Here is a 23,678-nt window from a genome sequence, read left to right as displayed (position 1 = left end):
TGCAGACATTAGATTCAGGTCCATATCCTTCTTCAGCTGATATCAGCTGCGGTGAAAGTTGAGGTCAAGTTGTCTGCAGGTCAGAGCTCTGCTGTTATTCAGGTGACGTCAGACATACAGAGAAAGTGAGGAATCCAGGTGTCATATTTCTTGAAATTGTTTGGCTCTTTGGTTTATTACTCCATGTTGTTTCAGACGACCGTGATCAAACACTTTTCAAAGTCTTTCATGGTGTTCACAACCTGAACCTTGGACCGGTCCTCTGGACCGAGCGGTTTGACGTAAATCCTGCAGCCTTTAACCCAAGTGTTCTCAATCTGCTCACACTTCCTGAGAAGCCGTGCATGTTTTGAGATTTCAGCATTCCTTCTGGTCAGATGGTCGTTCAGATAAGCAGCCGAACCTTTCAGGTGTTTCCTTTTGGTCATCAAAGCTAGCTTGTGTTTGTGATTCACAAACCTGATGAGGATCGCTGGTTTATCCATCTCCTTTCTCCTGGGGAGCAGGTGGCAGGTCTCGATGGTATTGAGATCCATGGAAATCCCTTTAGATGTGAGAAATGAAAGTATTTGCTGCTCCAGAGACTCTGCACCGATCTCTGTATTAGCACTGCTAGCTACGCTAGCGCTAGCATTAGCAGTGCTTGCTCCTGCTGTCAGTTTCGCTCGAGGCTTGATTGGTACTCCAGTGAAAATGACATTATTCATCCTTACTTGCTGTTCCACATCGTCCAGTCTTTTCTCCAGAATATCGACCCGGTTTTCTCGCTGCTCGTTTTGAGCCCGAAATCTTCGGAACTCTTCCATCATTTCCCAAAGTGGCGTTAGCTTAGCCGACACTTGTTCCATAAAACTTTTCAGCGTTTCTTGAATAATGTCAAGAGTCTTCTTGAGGTCTTCGTATTCCTGGGTTTTCTTCGGGGGCATGGTAAGCTCTCTTTTTTGGAGAAAATCAACTTTTTAAGTAATTTGAAGATAGTTGTATTCATGCATTTAACCTCAACATTGTGGTAATGTTTGAAGACATTTCTGTTTCCAGACTGTTTTCATAGAATAATTGCAGATGTTTCTCACTGCCCTTTGCACTGACAAGACTTTTTCTGCTACAACGTTAGCATGAACTGGAATTTGGGCTCAAAGCTGAGTTGATCTTTGTTGTTTCTCCTAACATGGTCACAGACTGAGAGCTTTGTGACCTAATTTCCCCCCGGGGATCAATAAAGTCCTATTTTATCTTATCTTATAGCTTTGTTGTCCAACTCTTTTCTTTCCTCTCAGACCTAAAGCGCTCACAGCAGATGGTTGACCTTCCTGGATGGATCAGCTGATGTTCTTGATGAGAACATTGTTGTTCCTGCTGAGAGCTGAACTCTGCTTTGTTCACTAGAAACTGCTTCTTACTGTGAGTCTGAAGGTCCTGGTTCAGTTCTGAAGTTTGGAGCAATCCCTTTGGAGTGGTCACTCTTCATGGATCCACAGCTGGAGGCTGCAGACTGGACTCTCTGTGTGACCTGTTGACCTCTGCAAACACAAAACCATCAGAGTGTTGATGCAAATTTTGCATTTATAAATATATATAATATAGATTTGAACAGCTTGAGATGGATGTTTATAATGTCTTTATACCGATAAACAACATTTTTGATTTGATTTGATTTGAAATGGTTTATTTCAAGCAATTTAGTAGAAATAATACACAAAAGCAATATAATCATCAGTTATACATTCATACAGTAACTAATCAAACTTAGGATAATTAGACATATTAATAAATATTGCTTGAAAGGGAGTGGAAGGAAGAGAACTTATATAATCCCACCCCGTTATACTATAACCATTTTATTACATGATTTATCAATATCCGAATCCTAGCTTTTATCAGACAGAATTAAGAATCATAAGGTATCGATAAAGCACATGCCAAAGAGGAATTACTTAAGTATTACGTCAAAAATAACTATTTTAGAAATCAACATGGCAAATGCAGATCAGTCATCTGAAATATATGCAGATTATGTTACTTATAAAAGTCATTCATATAATTAAAACATAATACTATATCAGTAAAATACACTTAACACTGTTTCAGGAATTTTCATAGCCAAATTTCATCAAGTATTAAAAGTTAAAAACATGTGCAAAATTATGCTACATTAGGAAAGATTTTTGAATCAATTTATAAATTTTTGGAGCAAGTGAAGTAATATCATTAAAAGTCAATCAATTTAACAATTTTCAATAAGTGATTAATCATTTGTTTTACTTTTTTAAATATTTTTTGTATATATATATTAATATATATATATATATATATATATATATATATATATATATATATATATATATATATATATATATATATATATATATATATATATATATATATATATATTTTTTTTTGTAATTTTTTTATAATAAAGTAATGCTGTAAGGGAAAATAAAAAGGGTCCATAAACTGTCGATAGTCCAAGGTTGGTATTTCTTCTTTTACTGATAACAGCCGTTCTTCTGGGTTTAAACAGTTAATAGTTCTCTTCGATGTTATGTCTGCAGACATTAGATTCAGGTCCATATCCTTCTTCAGCTGATATCAGCTGCGGTGAAAGTTGAGGTCAAGTTGTCTGCAGGTCAGAGCTCTGCTGTTATTCAGGTGACGTCAGACATACAGAGAAAGTGAGGAATCCAGGTGTCATATTTCTTGAAATTGTTTGGCTCTTTGGTTTATTACTCCATGTTGTTTCAGACGACCGTGATCAAACACTTTTCAAAGTCTTTCATGGTGTTCACAACCTGAACCTTGGACCGGTCCTCTGGACCGAGCGGTTTGACGTAAATCCTGCAGCCTTTAACCCAAGTGTTCTCAATCTGCTCACACTTCCTGAGAAGCCGTGCATGTTTTGAGATTTCAGCATTCCTTCTGGTCAGATGGTCGTTCAGATAAGCAGCCGAACCTTTCAGGTGTTTCCTTTTGGTCATCAAAGCTAGCTTGTGTTTGTGATTCACAAACCTGATGAGGATCGCTGGTTTATCCATCTCCTTTCTCCTGGGGAGCAGGTGGCAGGTCTCGATGGTATTGAGATCCATGGAAATCCCTTTAGATGTGAGAAATGAAAGTATTTGCTGCTCCAGAGACTCTGCACCGATCTCTGTATTAGCACTGCTAGCTACGCTAGCGCTAGCATTAGCAGTGCTTGCTCCTGCTGTCAGTTTCGCTCGAGGCTTGATTGGTACTCCAGTGAAAATGACATTATTCATCCTTACTTGCTGTTCCACATCGTCCAGTCTTTTCTCCAGAATATCGACCCGGTTTTCTCGCTGCTCGTTTTGAGCCCGAAATCTTCGGAACTCTTCCATCATTTCCCAAAGTGGCGTTAGCTTAGCCGACACTTGTTCCATAAAACTTTTCAGCGTTTCTTGAATAATGTCAAGAGTCTTCTTGAGGTCTTCGTATTCCTGGGTTTTCTTCGGGGGCATGGTAAGCTCTCTTTTTTGGAGAAAATCAACTTTTTAAGTAATTTGAAGATAGTTGTATTCATGCATTTAACCTCAACATTGTGGTAATGTTTGAAGACATTTCTGTTTCCAGACTGTTTTCATAGAATAATTGCAGATGTTTCTCACTGCCCTTTGCACTGACAAGACTTTTTCTGCTACAACGTTAGCATGAACTGGAATTTGGGCTCAAAGCTGAGTTGATCTTTGTTGTTTCTCCTAACATGGTCACAGACTGAGAGCTTTGTGACCTAATTTCCCCCCGGGGATCAATAAAGTCCTATTTTATCTTATCTTATAGCTTTGTTGTCCAACTCTTTTCTTTCCTCTCAGACCTAAAGCGCTCACAGCAGATGGTTGACCTTCCTGGATGGATCAGCTGATGTTCTTGATGAGAACATTGTTGTTCCTGCTGAGAGCTGAACTCTGCTTTGTTCACTAGAAACTGCTTCTTACTGTGAGTCTGAAGGTCCTGGTTCAGTTCTGAAGTTTGGAGCAATCCCTTTGGAGTGGTCACTCTTCATGGATCCACAGCTGGAGGCTGCAGACTGGACTCTCTGTGTGACCTGTTGACCTCTGCAAACACAAAACCATCAGAGTGTTGATGCAAATTTTGCATTTATAAATATATATAATATAGATTTGAACAGCTTGAGATGGATGTTTATAATGTCTTTATACCGATAAACAACATTTTTGATTTGATTTGATTTGAAATGGTTTATTTCAAGCAATTTAGTAGAAATAATACACAAAAGCAATATAATCATCAGTTATACATTCATACAGTAACTAATCAAACTTAGGATAATTAGACATATTAATAAATATTGCTTGAAAGGGAGTGGAAGGAAGAGAACTTATATAATCCCACCCCGTTATACTATAACCATTTTATTACATGATTTATCAATATCCGAATCCTAGCTTTTATCAGACAGAATTAAGAATCATAAGGTATCGATAAAGCACATGCCAAAGAGGAATTACTTAAGTATTACGTCAAAAATAACTATTTTAGAAATCAACATGGCAAATGCAGATCAGTCATCTGAAATATATGCAGATTATGTTACTTATAAAAGTCATTCATATAATTAAAACATAATACTATATCAGTAAAATACACTTAACACTGTTTCAGGAATTTTCATAGCCAAATTTCATCAAGTATTAAAAGTTAAAAACATGTGCAAAATTATGCTACATTAGGAAAGATTTTTGAATCAATTTATCAATTTTTGGAGCAAGTGAAGTAATATCATTAAAAGTCAATCAATTTAACAATTTTCAATAAGTGATTAATCATTTGTTTTACTTTTTTAAATATTTTTGTATATATATATATATATATATATATATATATATATATATATATATATATATATATATATATATATATATATATTTTTTGTAATTTTTTTTATAATAAAGTAATGCTGTAAGGGAAAATAAAAAGGGTCCATAAACTGTCAATAGTCCAAGGTTGGTATTTCTTCTTTTACTGATAACAGCCGTTCTTCTGGGTTTAAACAGTTAATAGTTCTCTTCGATGTTATGTCTGCAGACATTAGATTCAGGTCCATATCCTTCTTCAGCTGATATCAGCTGCGGTGAAAGTTGAGGTCAAGTTGTCTGCAGGTCAGAGCTCTGCTGTTATTCAGGTGACGTCAGACATACAGAGAAAGTGAGGAATCCACGTGTCATATTTCTTGAAATTGTTTGGCTCTTTGGTTTATTACTCCATGTTGTTTCAGACGACCGTGATCAAACACTTTTCAAAGTCTTTCATGGTGTTCACAACCTGAACCTTGGACCGGTCCTCTGGACCGAGCGGTTTGACGTAAATCCTGCAGCCTTTAACCCAAGTGTTCTCAATCTGCTCACACTTCCTGAGAAGCCGTGCATGTTTTGAGATTTCAGCATTCCTTCTGGTCAGATGGTCGTTCAGATAAGCAGCCGAACCTTTCAGGTGTTTCCTTTTGGTCATCAAAGCTAGCTTGTGTTTGTGATTCACAAACCTGATGAGGATCGCTGGTTTATCCATCTCCTTTCTCCTGGGGAGCAGGTGGCAGGTCTCGATGGTATTGAGATCCATGGAAATCCCTTTAGATGTGAGAAATGAAAGTATTTGCTGCTCCAGAGACTCTGCGCCGATCTCTGTATTAGCACTGCTAGCTACGCTAGCGCTAGCATTAGCAGTGCTTGCTCCTGCTGTCAGTTTCGCTCGAGGCTTGATTGGTACTCCAGTGAAAATGACATTATTCATCCTTACTTGCTGTTCCACATCGTCCAGTCTTTTCTCCAGAATATCGACCCGGTTTTCTCGCTGCTCGTTTTGAGCCCGAAATCTTCGGAACTCTTCCATCATTTCCCAAAGTGGCGTTAGCTTAGCCGACACTTGTTCCATAAAACTTTTCAGCGTTTCTTGAATAATGTCAAGAGTCTTCTTGAGGTCTTCGTATTCCTGGGTTTTCTTCGGGGGCATGGTAAGCTCTCTTTTTTGGAGAAAATCAACTTTTTAAGTAATTTGAAGATAGTTGTATTCATGCATTTAACCTGAACATTGTGGTAATGCTTGAAGACATTTCTTTTTCCAGACTGTTTTCATAGAATAATTGCAGATGTTTCTCACTGCCCTTTGCACTGACAAGACTTTTTCTGCTACAACGTTAGCATGAACTGGAATTTGGGCTCAAAGCTGAGTTGATCTTTGTTGTTTCTCCTAACATGGTCACAGACTGAGAGCTTTGTGACCTAATTTCCCCCCGGGGATCAATAAAGTCCTATTTTATCTTATCTTATAGCTTTGTTGTCCAACTCTTTTCTTTCCTCTCAGACCTAAAGCGCTCACAGCAGATGGTTGACCTTCCTGGATGGATCAGCTGATGTTCTTGATGAGAACATTGTTGTTCCTGCTGAGAACTGAACTCTGCTTTGTTCACTAGAAACTGCTTCTTACTGTGAGTCTGAAGGTCCTGGTTCAGTTCTGAAGTTTGGAGCAATCCCTTTGGAGTGGTCACTCTTCATGGATCCACAGCTGGAGGCTGCAGACTGGACTCTCTGTGTGACCTGTTGACCTCTGCAAACACAAAACCATCAGAGTGTTGATGCAAATTTTGCATTTATAAATATATATAATATAGATTTGAACAGCTTGAGATGGATGTTTATAATGTCTTTATACCGATAAACAACATTTTTGATTTGATTTGATTTGAAATGGTTTATTTCAAGCAATTTAGTAGAAATAATACACAAAAGCAATATAATCATCAGTTATACATTCATACAGTAACTAATCAAACTTAGGATAATTAGACATATTAATAAATATTGCTTGAAAGGGAGTGGAAGGAAGAGAACTTATATAATCCCACCCCGTTATACTATAACCATTTTATTACATGATTTATCAATATCCGAATCCTAGCTTTTATCAGACAGAATTAAGAATCATAAGGTATCGATAAAGCACATGCCAAAGAGGAATTACTTAAGTATTACGTCAAAAATAACTATTTTAGAAATCAACATGGCAAATGCAGATCAGTCATCTGAAATATATGCAGATTATGTTACTTATAAAAGTCATTCATATAATTAAAACATAATACTATATCAGTAAAATACACTTAACACTGTTTCAGGAATTTTCATAGCCAAATTTCATCAAGTATTAAAAGTTAAAAACATGTGCAAAATTATGCTACATTAGGAAAGATTTTTGAATCAATTTATCAATTTTTGGAGCAAGTGAAGTAATATCATTAAAAGTCAATCAATTTAACAATTTTCAATAAGTGTTTAATCATTTGCTTTACTTTTTTAAATATTTTTTTGTATATATATATATATATATATATATATATATATATATATATATATTTTTTTTTTATAATAAAGTAATGCTGTAAGGGAAAATAAAAAGGTTCCATAAACTGTCGATAGATTGAGTGTTGGAGGATCTGCTTCTTCATGAACAGCTGATGGACTTTGACATGAACACAGACTGAGCTGTTTAGTCTGGAATAACATGACATGTTTGGATCAACAGTTTACAGTTGGAGGGAAAAGGTTTCATCCAGACTTTTTTCTAGAAAGCTGATTCCAATTCTCCATGTAGAAATGTAGAAATTCTGATAGCAGAAAGTCAAACTAGAACAATGTGATGTTTGGAAAGCATGAAAATCTGAATCCTAGGAGTCTGCAGTGATTCTTCTCATTAGACTGGAGCTGCTGTCAGTCAGAGTCAGCAGTCAACATGTTTTCTTCTCCAACATCTCTGATGTCTCTCAGAGACTCTCAGAAGACTCAACTGAAAAGATCTCATCACACACATGATGCTCCAAGTGAGTCTGATCAGAGAGATCCAGAACTGAACCAGACCTCAAGTCCTTCATCTGAAAACTGTTGATCATCTGAACTAGAATCCAGCCTCCTTTAACTCTAACAAACACTCACTGTTCCACTCCTGAAATGATGTCTTTGAAGTTAGGATTAAAATCCCTTGACATGTCACTCCTTCTGGACCCCCAGCTGGATCCAGATCCATGTCCAGGTTGGTTCCTGTTAAGAATGAAGGTTGCTGGTGTGAGTCCTGAGCTCTGACATGGAGAAGATCATGGACAGTTGGAGATGTTCATCTCACCTCTGAGCTTTGCTCTGGTTGTCATGGTTACCATCTCTCCGTTTTTTAGAGGGAGGGGCTCCCTCCTGTGGTTCCTCCCACTGATCCATGCTGCTGGATTCACTGGATCCACATCAGCTCACACACACCTTCCTCCTTCACCTGCAGAGGAAACCCTCATCATCATCATCAGCTGTGACCCTCCTTCACCAACAGATCAGCTGCTCCTCCACTGATTGGCTCTTCTCTTGTGTTTCCTCTCAGGTTCAGGTGAATGCAGTCAGACAGCAGTGGGAGGCAGAGGAAGCTGCCATCAGCTGCTGCACTTCTGCTCTCCCTCCACCAGGTGGAGACATGGAGCTGCAGCAGCAACATTTCCATTCAGTCACTTTGACAAAGAAACAACAAACTTCCTGTTTCTATAATTCAGGAAGGATGAAGCATCAAGAAAAACAGACAGAAATCAAAGAATGAGGAGAAAAGAAAGAAAGAAAGACATGAATTCTTCCTCTGACTGAGATGCAGAAACGAGCAGAGAGCTGCAGGCTGATCAGCTCTGGATCACTGATGAAGCTGCTGAAATCAGACCTGAGAAGAACCCCCAAAAAGAAAGAAGCTGAGAATCAGAAATTTGAGATGTCCTGAACTAGATACAGAGAACAGGTTCATCAAGAAACCTAATAACACCTGTCAGCAGGTGAGAAGAGGGGCGGAGCTTCAAGCTGAATGTTGATCTCACTGACTGTAGGTGGCTGGAGAAAGGTGAGGTCATGTGACCTTCTGCTTTGTAAGGACACCCTTTGAAGGTGATTTTTATTCAAACTACTGTGCCCGTGTAGTTTCAGTTTGTTTTAGTTTGTAGTTTCAGGCACACTAAGAAAAATGGGGACTCAACCAAGTGGAAACGTGGTTCCAAATTGAAAAGATTATAAATAGGGTTAAAAGAGAAAATAAAACAGAATAAAAACACTAGGGGGCCTTGAGCCCACCTGCAGACTGAGCTGGTATCCAACAGAAACAAAACCACCGCACTCACATGCATATACACATTGTGACACAACAGTAAAAAATCAAAAAAACAAGTGAACTTCCTCCTGAGCACCAGTCAGTCACTAATGCAGGTAGTCAGACAGGGGCAGATTTTCACTAGTCCCACAAGGCATCCAAGTTCCAGGAGTGCCTGGGGAGCCACGCAATTGGCCACAAGGGAGGGAGGAGAAGAGACGCCGGCGATGCGCTCCGTTCTACTGCATACATAAGTTATTTCATATTTACTCTGACCTTTTGAACTATTGAGTGTGTGTGTTTATATTGCTTTTCTGCAAGAACTTGGTTCTCTGGAAAACAGGAGATGACCCACCGCAGTTGTCCTGCACCAACCAGGTGACGGCTGATGACATTTGATCTGCAGAGGCCTGTTGCACAAAAGAAGAATTAAGACATCCGGGATAAATGACTGAGCTGAGCTCAATGAATCCAAAACATGTGCGTCCAGGCTTAATTGGTTGCACAAAGACCAAGCCAGGATGAGCAGACACAGATTCATCAAGCCAGGTGTAACCAATCCTGGATAGCTGCGCGCTCACGGCTCACTCAAACAGACCCCTCCACAGATCACAGATAAACTGATTCACCATGGCAACTAGAGCCGCGTACCTTTCCCCGTCGGAAGCACAAATCCTCATGGAGGCATACGAGGAGGTAAAAGATATAATTAAGAAGAAAGGCAACACCGCCACAGTGATAAAGCATACCTGCTTTGTGTTGTCCTTATTCAATAAAGGAACATAGTGTTACACATTGTGTTTTTATATTCATATGGAATGTGTATTATTTTATATGACAGAGTACTAGGGCCCCACTGAGGAAAAAGGATAAAGTCATAAATTTATGAGGCTGGTTCTTTCTGCAGAAAAGCAAAATATTCTTTTTACAGTTTTGATAGTTATGACAATGTGATACTTCATATTCTGGCAGATTCTTTGCAGATGTCTTTTTTATTTTTATTTTTTTTATTTTTCTCAGATACTACTTTACATGTCAATTTGATTCCTTCTGTCAATTTTAATAGTCTGGCTGATGTGCCAGAGTATTCTGGCACATCAGCATGTCTTCGTTTATGAAACCATACTGAAGTACAATTTCACGAAATGCCCCACCTCCTTTAAAACAACTGGTTACAATATTATGAGTTGTCTTTTGTTTCCCTCTGTGGCCCTAATATTCTATCATTTTACATATAGCCTTATAGTCTATGGGAAACTGTAAATTATCTAATGATAGCAACATCATCTAAAACATTATTTACCCAAAATGATTGAAATTAATGATCACAAATGTTTAAATAATGACAGTGGGTCTAGTTATATGTGATAACAATGTATAGTGAGCAGTGAAATAACTATTGGTTTCCATTTGTGGCGACTGCTGACTGACATTAGGGATGAGATTAAATAGATCCTGGGAATTTAGCCTGGTCTGGAGCAGGCTAGCTCCACAGAATAAATCTCCATGGTAATTTATACCATAACATATCTTCCTGCCCCCTATCCAGCTTTAGTGCAACCGGATTGGGGATCAATTGAGCCAGGATCACCAAGATATCCTGGCTTAATCCCTTATCCTACTTTTGTGCAACAGGCCTCAGGAGATGGGCCCTAAAACCACAGGGGTCAACAACAAAGCTGTATCTCAATGGAGCAATTGTCCTTTAAACATGTTTGTATAGAATTAGCTTCCTAACATTGTGTTCCCCCTCCTTTTTAGAAGCAGACCAACACATCTGTATGTAGGGAAACACCCTGTTTTTCAATAAAAACGAGAAGGCAGACCTTTGTAAGCTCAGAGCAAACAGAGGATTGCGTGGATATGTTACTGTCTGCTCTCTCTTGAGAAAAGATTTAAAGTGAGTCTGAGTCCTTTCCTCCTGCTTAAATATAGTTGAGAAACGTTGGTTTAGATTAGACCCAACAACCCCGAATGCAGCAAACATACAAGCCGCGGTTACATGGGCCGAATATCTTGATCGGATCAATGGTCGGGTTAAAATTCACCCGTGCACATGGGATCAGAAAACCTTTTTCCGATTAGAACAAACGTTCCCAGGGCTCACACTTTCGGTCGGAATGAATAATTTGGGCATGCGCAGTAGTGTAAAATCACCCGTATGCGGAAATAGGTCCCGTTGTAAACAAACCGCTTCCACAGACATTTATGCAGCAGCTCCGTAATACGAGACGATCTTCCAAACGTGTTTTATTAATGTCATGAATATTATGAAGCGCCTGTTTGCTCATCGTTATATTTAATCCGTGTGGTCAGTGCTTTTTTGTGGAAGAAACAGAGCTGGAAGAAGGCTTAGGACAGGCTATAAACACAGGCTAACATTAGCCTGATGGACACAAAATCCAGGACCATAAAACGCTGCAATCTGCATCTTGGCTGCACGTAAATGTCTGGGAATAACATCAGTCTTTATTTTGTCGGGACACAACTGGAAACACAAATCCACGTTATTGTTTGAACAGTTTCTAAGGACTGAGTGATATTTATTTCTGCTTCCCCAAACTCGCTGTGTGAGATGGCGGCTCTAATGTGAGACCTGCAGCCGCTAACCCAGAGCGGCAGGACGGCCTCGCAGTCTGAATTCTCCCACACATAACAAAACAACAAAACGCACACGTACCAAGCATCATCCTCCCCTCAGACACGAAGTTATTAATCCAGCTCCTCTGCTCACTCGGGTCCCGGTGGACCGAGTGAGTGTAAGGGGGGCACGAAGCGCTCCGTCCCCGCATCTCCCTCGTGAGGGGTGAAAGAGAGGGGAGAGCCAGCGGAGTGGCGCTTTTCACAGGGCCTCCGCAGAGCTGGTCGCTCCCGTATGAGCTCCAAAGCTTTCTCTCAGCGAAACACCGTCTATGCATGACGTAACCCAGAGCAGTACTTGAGGTGTGCGGCACGAGCAGTCGCAGCGGCCCCTTGCTCTCTCAGCGCATGTGTCTGTGTTTATTTTCGTTTTGCTTATCTTATTTTTTATTTTTCTTATTCCTTTTTGGCTCTATTTATGATGCTTTTTGATGCTACAACAAAACACAAGTACAGTCGACAGAGACTGCTGGAAATTAGAAACAGCTAAATATGCGACGTTTTGGACACTAAACCAGAGATGCTGGAAGAGCTAGGATTACTACGCCAGCCAGAAACCACTACACGGAACTCACCAGCCGCGCCCACCCCAGGAAGGACGCACCGAAAACGGTGCGCAAGGACAAGGAAGAGGGGACATCGTGGAGGTATCAAAGCCCGACTGGCAGCTAACCCAACTCGTCTAGCCATACCATCTATAATTCTGGCTAACGTGAGGTCCCTGGACAGCAAGATGGATGATGTTCGTCTACTCCGATCAGCGAACCGGACAACGAGTAACTGCTGTGTGTTCATCTTCACGGAAACATGGCTTTACAACAACATTCTCGACCCTGCCATACAACTGGAACAACTAACGTGCTTTTGGGCGGACTGAGACATCGTAGACGGAGGAAAAACACTCAGCTGGTAAGCAAACACTGTTCCCCGCGGGCGGAGTTCATGATCCTGAACTGTTGTCCTTTCTACCTGCCGAAGGAGTTTACTGCGATTTTATTAGTGGCAGTATATATCCCCCCGACAACCAACAACAGTGACAGGAATGCTGCGCTAAATGAACTATTCCAGGCCATTGGTGAACAACAAACAGCACATCCAGATGGCTTCATCATTCTCGCCGGAGACTTCAACCACGCTGATCTCAAAACAGTCCGTCCAAAATTTCATCAGCATGTGCACTTTCCAACAAGAGGAAACAACATACTGGACCTTGTTTACACTCCTCACAAAAAAGCTTACAGAGCAACCCCCCTCCCCCACATCGGAACATCAGACCACATCAGTGTTATGCTAACACCTGCATACAGACAAAGGGTGAAACTTGCAAAACCAGTCTTGAAGAAAATAAGAGTGTGGCCAGAGGGAGAATCCTCTGCCCTTCAGGACTGATTTGAAACAACAGACTGGGACATGTTTAAACAAACAGAAAACGCCCCCCTCCCCCCAGGATCAAACACTGCACCTAACAACTACCAGCGTGAAGAGGACACTCTCCACCATCAACCCACGGAAAGCAGCGGGTCCAGACAATATCCCAGGCCGTGTGCTGAAGGACTGCGCAGAAGAGCTTAAGGATGTCTTCACAGACATCTTTAACATCTCCTTGGAGCAAGCCATCGTCCCATCATGCTTCAAGGCTACAACCATCATACCTGTGCCAAATAAACCATCACCATCCTGCTTCAATGACTACCGCCCCATAGCACTAACGCCCATCATCATGAAGTGCTTTGAACGGCTAGTAATGTCACACATAAAATCCATCATTCCTTCCCCCCACCCTAGACCCCTTCAGTTTGCATACCGACCCAAACGATCGACAGAGGACGCCATCTGTTCTGCTCTCCATCCAGCTCTCACCCACTTAGACAAAAAGGACGCATATGTGAGAATGCTGTTCATAGACTTCAGCTCCGCATTTAACACAATAATACCACAGCAACTCATTTGCAAACTGGACAAGCTGGGTGTTAACACCCCCATCTGCAACTGGCTACTGGACTTCCTCAGCCAAAGACCACAAACAGTACGAGCCGGCAACAACACCTCAAATACAATCATTCTCAACACCGGGGCACCCCAAGGCTGTGTGCTTAGTCCGCTGCTCTTCACCCTGATCACACATGACTGCACAACAACCCACAGCACCAACCACCTTGTAAAATTTGCAGACGACACAACTCTGGTGGGTCTCATCACCAAGGGCGATGGGACCAACTACAGGGAAGACGTAGATCTGCTGACAAAATGGTGTAGCGATAATAACCTCCTGCTAAATGTCAGCAAGACAAAGGAGATTGTTGTCAACTTCCAGAGGGGCCACACTCAACACCTGCCACTGATCATTGATGGTGCTGCTGTGGAGAGAGTGAGCAGCACAAAATTCCTGGGGGTACACATCAGTGAGGACCTCTCCTGGACCGCCAACACCACATCATTGGCAAAGAAAGGTCAACAACGTCTCTACTTCCTGTGGAAACTAAAAAGATCAGGTGCTTCACCGTCCTTCATGACCACATTCTACAGAGGAACCATCGAGAGCATCCTCTCCAGCTGCATCAATGTGTGGGGGGGCAGCTGTACACACAGCAACAGGAAAGCCCTGCAGCGCATAGTCAACACAGCCAGGAGAATCATTGGAACACAACTCCTCTCCCTGCAGGACTTATACACCACCCGCCTCACCCGCAAAGCACTAACAATAATCAAGGACGCACACCACCCTGCACACGACCTGTTCAGCCTTCTGCCCTCGGGGAGGAGGTACAGGAGCCTCCGCTCCCGGACCACCAGGCTCAGAAACAGCTTCACACACCAGGCCATCAGGATGCTAAACACCCTCTCCCCTCCCCACTTACCCACCACCCATATCCCCCCATGAACAGTGCTCAAACGAACCCCCCCCCCCCCCCCCCCGCTGCCTTGAGACACTGCCTTAAGTGCACTCGCACTTTAATAGCAAATTGCCAATGTTGTAAATTGTAAATTGAACCTTTTCTTTCTTTTTACTTATTTATTTTATTTTAAACGTATACTTTTTTTATTTTTCTTCTCCTGAACAGACACGAGAGAGTAAGAAACGGAATTTCGATTCATTGTATGTGATGCACATGTGAAGAATTGACAATAAAGTTGACTTTGACTTTGACTTTGAGCAGCAGTGACACACGATCGGAATGACCGTTTACATGCTCCACGATCGGATAAACGATCGGTATAACCCACCTATCTCGATCGGAAAGAAATTCTGATCCGAATGAGTCTGACCGGGGCAGAGTATTCCGAACGGCGCGTTTACATGACGCATTTTCTGACAGGTGCAGTCTCAGCCAGGAATGAGTGAAAACCAGCTCATTCCCATTTTTATATGTGGCCAGGTGCTCCTTACAGCACCAGGATGGGAGTGACTACACCTGGGGGCCCAGTTAACTCATCCTGCCACACAAAGAACAGATGATGAAGAAATGATATTTGTGGAAGAACCAATCAGAGAGGAGCTCACAGCTTTGTTCCATCAGAATCATGTCAGAAGTTCAGAAATGAAGGAGATCTCAGTACTGAGAGGATTGGAAACATGCAGTTGTTCAGCACTGAGGACCTGAGAGCCTCACAATGTTCTTCAGCAGAGATCAAAGCACTGAGGAGCTTCCACAGCCTCTCAGTCATCACTGGAATGTCATTTGAATCTGAGCTGAGAGGAAGGGTGGAGCAGAATCACCAACTGTTTGGAATAACAAGGATCCAGCAGAACTCAGAGTTTGTCCTTCAAAGCAACTCTGACAGCTGCATTGTGGTATTATTGTCTGTTTGTGTTGTTTCTGTCAGAAATCAACTGCTGTCTGTTCATCATCCCCTCTGTCACTCAAACTCTGTTCTGCTCTGAACTTCCTCTTCAACACCTCCCCCCACCCCACCCCAACACACACACACAGACTGCACCCGCACACACTCCTCAGTTCTTTCTCCCTCTCAGGTGACCTGCAGTGACCTTTGGCTGCTGGTTTTTGGAAAAGCTTTTTTCTTTTTGAACAGGAGAACAAGTTAAAGACAAATTTCATTCTGAGCTCTTCCTCTGCTGCTCCTCTTCCTCACAGATAAAAACACACAGACACGTCACGGCCTTCATCATGAGTGGAGAAGACAACAGAAAACACAAAGACTCACCGTGAAGAAGAAGAAAGTCCTCCTCTGTCTGCTCTGACACGGAGGAAAACTCTCAACTTCCTCATTTCCTGATTCAGGAACACCTGAACAGAGCTCCGCCCCCTTGTGTGTGTGTTTGTGTTAGTCTCCTCCCCGTTTTACATAACAGAAAATTACACAACTTATTACAATACACGGTTTGTGTGTTTTTGATTCTAGGTGAGTGTGTGCGCATGAATGTAAGTGTGTTTGTGGTTTGTGTCAATCAACTCTTGGTAAATAGGTTTATCTGTTTGTACTTGTGACTCTGAAAGGCTCTTGGCAGAAACAATTCTCACAGCGTCTATGAGTCTGGATCCAGGCTGCAACAGCAAAGCGTTTCTTCTGATCCATTTGTCTGAAATACTGTGATGAACCAGCTGCTCCACTTCTATCTGGACAATTATTTTCCAACAACCTACAGTGGTCAGGTCAATAACTGTTATCGTTGGTTTATTTACAATGACATGCTCCCAAACGTTTGAACATATAAACCTAACTCTTCCCTCTGGGACCGATCGGGTAGTTGTTACAAATTGGGTAACTGTGACAGATCAGGTGGTGACAGTTATGCTATTTTTTAAGATGTCTGATTTCTTAATCTTCGGTTGAGGAGGGGGATATACTGCCCCATAAAGAATATGCCGTGCTTTGTGATTGAAAATGAACCGCACTGTCTTGCACATGTATGTTGTATTTTAAAATAAAAAGACAAATCAACTATAAAAAACTTGCATTAACTATTTTTTATAGTCAACGTTATCAACATTGACTAATCGTTGACAGCCCTACTGTAGGGCAACACTGAAATGCTGTGGAAGGGGACCATCAGTAAAGAATTTCTGTAAAACTAGTTGTTGGTAATGGAACCTCCCCGCGTTGCATTTCTGACCACCTTTGAACTAACTGCTAGAGAGGTTGGTGTGTCTTTGTAAAACATCTTAAATTTAGCCAAGATAATTTTTGATAGGGAATCCAGAAGTGTAATCTAAACCAGTTTTTTTCAACCAGTGTTCCGTGGGAAATTGCCCTCATTTCCTGAGGGCAAAACTTACCGTGGGAGTTGGATAACCTGCTTTCTGGAATACCCTCCTGGTTATGCTAGCTCCCAGGGTAAGTTTGAGGCTAAGGAAGTTGATAACCTCAGCTTTCGGTTCCAGAAATGGAGGTATGTTTCAGTGTATGTTAGGTTGCCATAGTAACTGATGCTCTGAACATAACCTGGTCTGGAGCAGGTTTATTTGAAGGTTAGTTTGTTTACATAGAGGTGAAGCAGCATGGCGTATCCATTTGAAGATGATTTAGTGGATGAAAAAGCTCAGATAATACTTTTTCCACCATGAGAGGGTGATAAGACCACATATGGATGTTGGAAAGATAAACTTTTTTACTTTGATCTAACTTAATTATTTGCTTCAGTTAAGATAAATCTTTTTTTGTTAAGTCAGTTTAAAACTAACATGTAGTTATCATACAGTTATTTTACTTTCATTCAAATTAATTCAATCAAGTAGGTGTAACTTTGGTACTGCTGTTAGATCGGCACCGCAAAGGATTGCGGGATATCATTCCCTTTGCCTGTCTGGACGGATTTGGGTTTAAGTGTGGGTTTTTGACCAATTGTGTTTTGTTGTTTAGCTGTTTTACTGTGTTTTGTCGAGTTATTTTGTCCTACTGTGCTTATATCTCTGCACCATGAGTGAGAGTGAAGGAGAGGATGATTAGTTTATACAGCACCCCTACAAGTGAACGTTGTAATGATAATGACGGAAAATTCTTTACTGAATTTGTGCAAAAAGTGCATTTTTTTCCCATCCTTTTCCTTGTTATAAAAATGAGTATATCTGCCGACTCAAACTTAGACATATGAGAGAGTTAAAGAAATATAATTAAGATGGAAAAAATATTAATTGAATTGGAGTAATATGACATCTAGTTAGATAAATACATAAATTTGAGTTGTATAAACAATTATTGAGTTTTATAGACGTAAGGAATTAGGTTGAATAAATTTAACTCAATTATTTGTTACCAATAGAAGTAATTCCTTTAGGTGGCAAATTTGGATAAGTTATATGAGTCACAAGGAAAATGGAAATAAGATCAGAAACTCATGCGTTTACTTTGTCTGTTCTTCTACTACAAGCAGAAACTCTTTCTTTTGCTGATGCAGCCGTGTTACTTTTTTGATGGACGTATAATCTTCATACGCCATCATTAAAACCTCAGACTCCGTCTCACCGAACTACAGCGTTTTCTTTTTTTCCACGCGTTTCCATGGTGACTCCAGAAATCGGCGATCCATTGAGAATGTCTTTATGTACTTGACATGCACGTGCATTAACCCAGGGTTACCAAGTCGAGCGTAATTACGCCAACTCATATCCGGTGTTTTGGAACCGACATACCCAGAGTAACAAGTTCAGGCGGATTTCAGCCAGAGTTCAGGCTTAAAGTCAGGCTAGTTTAAACATGCTTCCAGGGGCCTGTTTCAGAAAGGAGGTTCAACCAACTCTGAGGTTAAACTTGAACTCTGAGTTGGTCAATCGAGAGATTAACAACTCTGAGTTTTCTGTTTCAGAGAAGCTGATCGGAGTTAGGTCAATCAACTCTGAGTGGACTGATTCGGAGGTAAGCGTGCGCACCGCGACTATAAGAAGCCATTATCAATGGAGCGCAGATATTACGAGTCACCATGGCAACCGTGAAAAAAAGAGGTCTGCGTATTTTTCGCCAGCTGAACTTGACGTGCTGCTGCAGAGTTACAGTGAATATGAGCACATATTCCAGAAGAAAAGCAACACCGCTGCATCTGCAAAACAGAGACAGTTAGCGTGGGAAAACATAGCTGCTCAAGTTAATGCGCAAGTTTGCATTTAAATCATTGTTATAAAATATTGGCTGTAATAACTTTCTAAATAGCGTACGGTGTGAAATAAAAAATGGGGATATTTAGGTGTACTTTTGAAGTTTTATTCCTGGTGTTATTGCATGAAATGGTGCATAGTGTACAGAACCAATCTGGGGGAAAATGCATTTAACGTCGGTAATGTTTAGAGGACTTTTTTGTTAACCTTCCCCTCTTGCAAACGTTGGTCAGTTTAATATTAATACATGCAATTGTGTTTTTAAAAGTGAACTTTTCGAGTCTAAAATCGAGTCTAGGTCTGAAAATCCTCGCACGACGTAAATATAATTTTCTACGAATTAATGCAGCCTCCTCGTCTATTGGGTCCTCCAAAAAAGAACAAGCCATTCTTGTCACTTAGACCGTCTCTGTGTGACGGTAATGTGGGCAATGAAGGTTAAAGCGAAAAATACCGCTTCGTCTTTAAAAAGGGGAGGGGACCGGCAGAAACCTTGAGTTTAGAGAATAAAACCTGCTCCCGACCAGGTTAGGTTCACAGCATAAGTAACCATGGACACTGACTCCGAGTAGAAGTTACCTCTCTTTCAGAAACAGGTTTGACTTACTCTGCTTTCTCTGGTTTAACAAACCTCCCATTCTGAAACGGAAAACCCAGGGTTTCCCTGATTTCAGGGTTAATGCACTCAGAGTTTACACTTAACCTCCTTTCTGAAACAGGCCCCTGGAATACCCCCCTGTTGTCCTCTTTCCAGACATTCATGAACTCTCCTCATTTGTCATCTACTGACACTGAACCTGAAACACCTGGTGGAGCTGAAGGGAGGGGCCTGACTATTTCCTGGAAACAGCTCCTCCTCCAGTTCCTGTAAATGAAACTGATCATTAATCTAACTGAAAGGAACAGAGTTTGTTCACATGAAACTCAGAAAAATGTCTAAAAGTGAAGCTGAGAAGCTTTTCTTTCCATGTCTGTTAGAATCTGAACTTTTGAAATTCTAAAGGAAAAGATTGTAATTGAATTTTATGGGAGTATTGTCTGATTAATATTATAATTACCTAGTGTCTCCTCCACTCTCAGCAAAAGCTAAGAAAGGAGCAGACTGAAGTCAGAGTGTGAACAAGTCAGAACAAGAAGAGATTTGATCACAAAGCTGATGGTAAACTTCCAGATAATCTGAGGGACTTTTTCTCTGCCGTTGAAGGAGGAACAGAATGTTTTGCAGCAGAACCAGATTCCTGAAAAACGTCTTTGTTCCTTAGTAACAGGGCGTGTCTGAACGGCTGCAGATTCTGCAGAACATCAAGGTTTCCTGCAGCTGGATTGAAGGAGTGCTGCCCCCTGGTGGACAGAAACTCAGCAGTGCAGCTTCAGGGTGGACTCGGTTCCAACAGATCAGATCAACGTTCTGCTCTCTGCTAAAGAGGCAGAACGTCTCCTTCTAAGAAGAATCCAGAGTTCCTGATCACAAACATCAACTGAAGCCCAAATCAGAGCTGATCAGACTGCATGGAGCCCAAGCTCCAGAAAAGAGGACAAAAAAAGGAGTCGTCCACATGAAGCTTCACCTTAAAGGAAAAGAGGAGCTGCTGAACTAAAGTACTCGAGTACTGAGGAAGACTTTCAACCTCTGATTGATTCTGTAGAACATTTGGAACTAGAATGTAAAAACTGCTGCAGTTCCTGCTGCTGTTTGGTTGACTTCTTCCGCATTGAGACCTTCCTCTTCCTAGTTAGTTGAAAGCTGCTCCATCTGACCTTTGACCCACAAAAACATCAACTCAGAGAAAGAGGTGAAACTGCCCGAAAATGTTACCAACTCTGACTTTTATTGTTGCTGTTAAATGTTGAACACATAAAGACAAATGCAGAAGGTAAGAAACAGCCTTGGATTAAGCTCCGCCCACTCACTAACAAACCACCAATCAGGCAGGTTTGCTCTCTAGTAAAAAGATTATACTAAATGGAAAATAGAATTTCTGATTCAATCCAAAGATGATTTGATGAAATGTTCTGTGATTTTGGTGTCAGAGGACATTTTTCTGTGATCACACTGCTGTTGCTGCCTGACAGCTTTCATTCTGGAGAAGCTCTGTGAGAGTTTGGACACAATCCCACTCAGACCAGACATTCTGTGGATCTGATGATGGAGGAACAGTTCCACTCAGACTTGGAGAGTTCTGCTCCAAGGACCACTGTGGATGAGACCCAGTGATCCACTTTGTTCCTCTGCAGCATCAGGATCTGGAAACTCCAACGTCAGTCACTTCAACAGGAAACAGACGAGCTCAGAGTCAGAAGATGAGAGAGGAGCATGACAGCAGCCATGAAGGGACTGAGGACAGACGGACATAAAGCCAGAATCCAAGCAGCACCTTCATCCTGATGAAGCTCCGTCCTTCATTGTTTTCTACCAACACTTGGATTCAATATTAAATAAAACTAATATTTGTCTTCATGTTTGTCTTTCATCAAAATGACTGAATTCCTCCTCTAAACACACCGCGTCAGCAGTGACACGCGTCAGCAGTGACACCGCGTCAGCAGTGACACCGCGTCAGCAGTGACACCGCGTGATCCCCTCAACGGACTGTTACATCTCTCATGGCGGTTTCTACGTCTTATCAGAACTGCTGCTGTGACCAAATGAATGAAACTGTCGCGAAGCTTAAGGATGAACTAGTAAAACTTGCTGATGCACTGACCAAATCTGATCCATTTGTAAATATGAAAAATACCTAAAAAATAAACAAAGTGAAATATATTTGTTATTTTAATATGACAATAAGGTCATTATTAGTCCGTACAGAAGGTTTGGTGACAGTAGCTTCAGTATCTTCATAACTACTGATAAGTTTAGTTATTATTCATATCTATTAAAATTTGAAAAAGTATATGCAACAAGATAAAATAAAGATGGACTTTCCTACAAAATATTTATCGTAACACGAATATGCTGACGAGTCTTCATTACCAGTTTATATAAATATAGACACTTGTTCTTTTTTGAGAGATTATTGATTTTTACAGAATGGTGTTTTACTGAGTTTGCACTTTGTTGACGGTCCCTTGTGGCAGCCGGCTTGCTGCATGTCTGCATTCACAGCTTGAATAATGATAATATATAATTTACTTTATTTATCCCACAATGGGGAAATTCTTCTCCGCATTTGACCCATCCCCTGGGGGAGCAGTGAGGCATTGATATGGTAATTGACCCAGTACCATTGTTTATTCCCCTGCGGAAATCAAACCCTGGATTCCTGCATGGTAGCCTCTCACCTTACCAACCAAGCTACCCAGCCGCTTGAAGAGAACAATTCTGATTAAAAGGCAAAAAAACGATAATTTTTCTTTAGAAATGCATTTGTGGTTCACTCTCTGTTGATACAAAAGGATTGAGATAATTGCTGACAAATATGAACGTTTATCAGAAGAGTTATTGAGACTGGGAGTCCGAACCTGAGAAGATTTTTCTAACCTAAATTTTATCGAACCTCTGCTGCCAGAGAATTTAAAATAATGAATCAATGGTTCACTAGTGAGGACGCTGGAAAACCAACTCAGACAAGACAAGAAGACGCAGCAGCAGCTGAGTTTCCGCGGAAAAGGAAAGGCCTGCGTTGGAAGATCGACTTGAGCGCAGCAACTTCCAGCAGATGACAATGAATAGCTGTCCGTCTTCCCCCCTTTTACTGGGAGGCAGCGCCGGGCGAGTTCCGCCACATTTTGGGATTGTAGGAGTTATACTTGGGCTGACGCGTCTGCCTGCACTGTTCTTTGGAGCCACACAGCTATGAGACGGACTCTGACGATGATGAAAGGGAATCAGGCGTGTTTAAAAATTAAGCCCAGCTGTTCATTTCAGATGAAGAAGATGAGGACTTTGATGGATTTTTAAAAATCCCAGCCAACTCAGTTTCGTGCTCGCTGCCTTTTTAAAACACACTAGCACACATGTTTTACCGGTATGTGTTAATACAGAAAGAAAAACACCCATAACTAAAACGGCGCCGTTTAATCCAGTGCTGTTGGATTGTAAGGAGAGGAGTGTATTATGGGAAATAACATGGCTTTAATTGCGTGTTTGTGTGTATGTCTGGCAGGTCAGTGTGGTGGTGTGGCTCTTTGACTATCACAGTTAGAAATTTCTTGAGGGTCTCTGTGAGTGAGGAGATCTCCCCCAAAGGGAGGACTGTTCTTGCTGCCGTTCTCCTTCCAGGTTCTTGTGGTTCTCCATCAGAGCTGGTCTCCATGGGACTGTTGCCTCCCTCTGTGGTGTCAGTCAGTCAGGAGATGGGAGGACTCTTTGTCCTTCTGGACATGTTCTTGGATTGGGAGCAGATCAGCTGTTGGGCTGAAAGTCTGGGAGCTTCAGCTGTCCTGCTTTTCTCTGCACTGAAAGCAGCTTCTCTCTCTCTCTCTCTCTCTCTCTCTCTCTCTCTCTCTCTCTCTCTCTCTCTCTCTCTCTCTCTCTCTCTCTCTCTCTCTCTCTCTCTCTCTCTCTCTCTCTCTCTCTCTCTCTCTCTCTCTCTCTCTCTCTCTCTCTCTCTCTCTCTCTCTCTCTCTCTCTCTCTCTCTCTCTCTCTCTCTCTCTCTCTCTCTCTCTCTCTCTCTCTCTCTGTGCAGGGCTGTTGACTTGGTCTCAGCCACAGACTGCTGCTCTTCAGCTCTTCTTTCTAAGCTGATGTTTCCTGCAGGAGTTCCTCATTTGATGCATCTTTAGACGGCCTCGGTGCAGTTTTATCTCAACTCCCTGTTGGTGAAGATAAAGCCCGTCCAGTTGCATTTGCTAGTAAAACCTTAAGCAAATCGCAACAACGATACCCTGCTCACTGGCTCGAGTTCATGGCCCTGAAGTGG

General features: G+C 41.5%; 1 protein-coding gene across 10 annotated transcripts in view; it reads right to left on the bottom strand.

Moving 5' to 3' along the window:
- LOC105355350 (NACHT, LRR and PYD domains-containing protein 12-like) overlaps window positions 1–23,678 on the bottom strand; it is a 249,628-nt gene that overhangs the window by 194,543 nt on the left and 31,407 nt on the right. For 3 of the 10 annotated variants that reach the window (XR_013650411.1, XR_013650406.1, XR_013650408.1), the window contains exons 2-6: window positions 8,143–8,283; window positions 7,956–8,060; window positions 6,454–6,573; window positions 3,948–4,067; window positions 1,401–1,520 (exon numbers count right to left, since the gene is read on the bottom strand). The exons of 1 other annotated variant lie outside the window; for it this stretch is intronic. Coding sequence is in view for 3 of the 9 variants with exons in the window: in XM_078933985.1 (XP_078790111.1) it covers window positions 1,401–1,520; window positions 3,948–4,067; window positions 6,454–6,573 (360 nt within the window). In the remaining 6 variants the exon portion in view is untranslated. Of the gene's footprint in view, window positions 1–1,400; window positions 1,521–3,947; window positions 4,068–6,453; window positions 6,574–7,955; window positions 8,061–8,142; window positions 8,284–9,481; window positions 9,537–15,930; window positions 23,299–23,678 lie in introns of those variants that run through there. 6 more of the 10 variants (XM_078933985.1, XM_078933988.1, XM_078933991.1 and 3 more) reach the window with 4 other exon arrangements.

This window comes from Oryzias latipes, chromosome 2 (genome assembly GCF_053564925.1).
Source record: "Oryzias latipes strain Hd-rR chromosome 2, Olatipes_Hd-rR_3.1".
NCBI lineage: Eukaryota > Metazoa > Chordata > Actinopteri > Beloniformes > Adrianichthyidae > Oryzias > Oryzias latipes.
The sequence above is the reverse complement of the archived record's forward strand: the minus strand, read 5'-3'. Positions and strand labels throughout refer to the sequence as shown.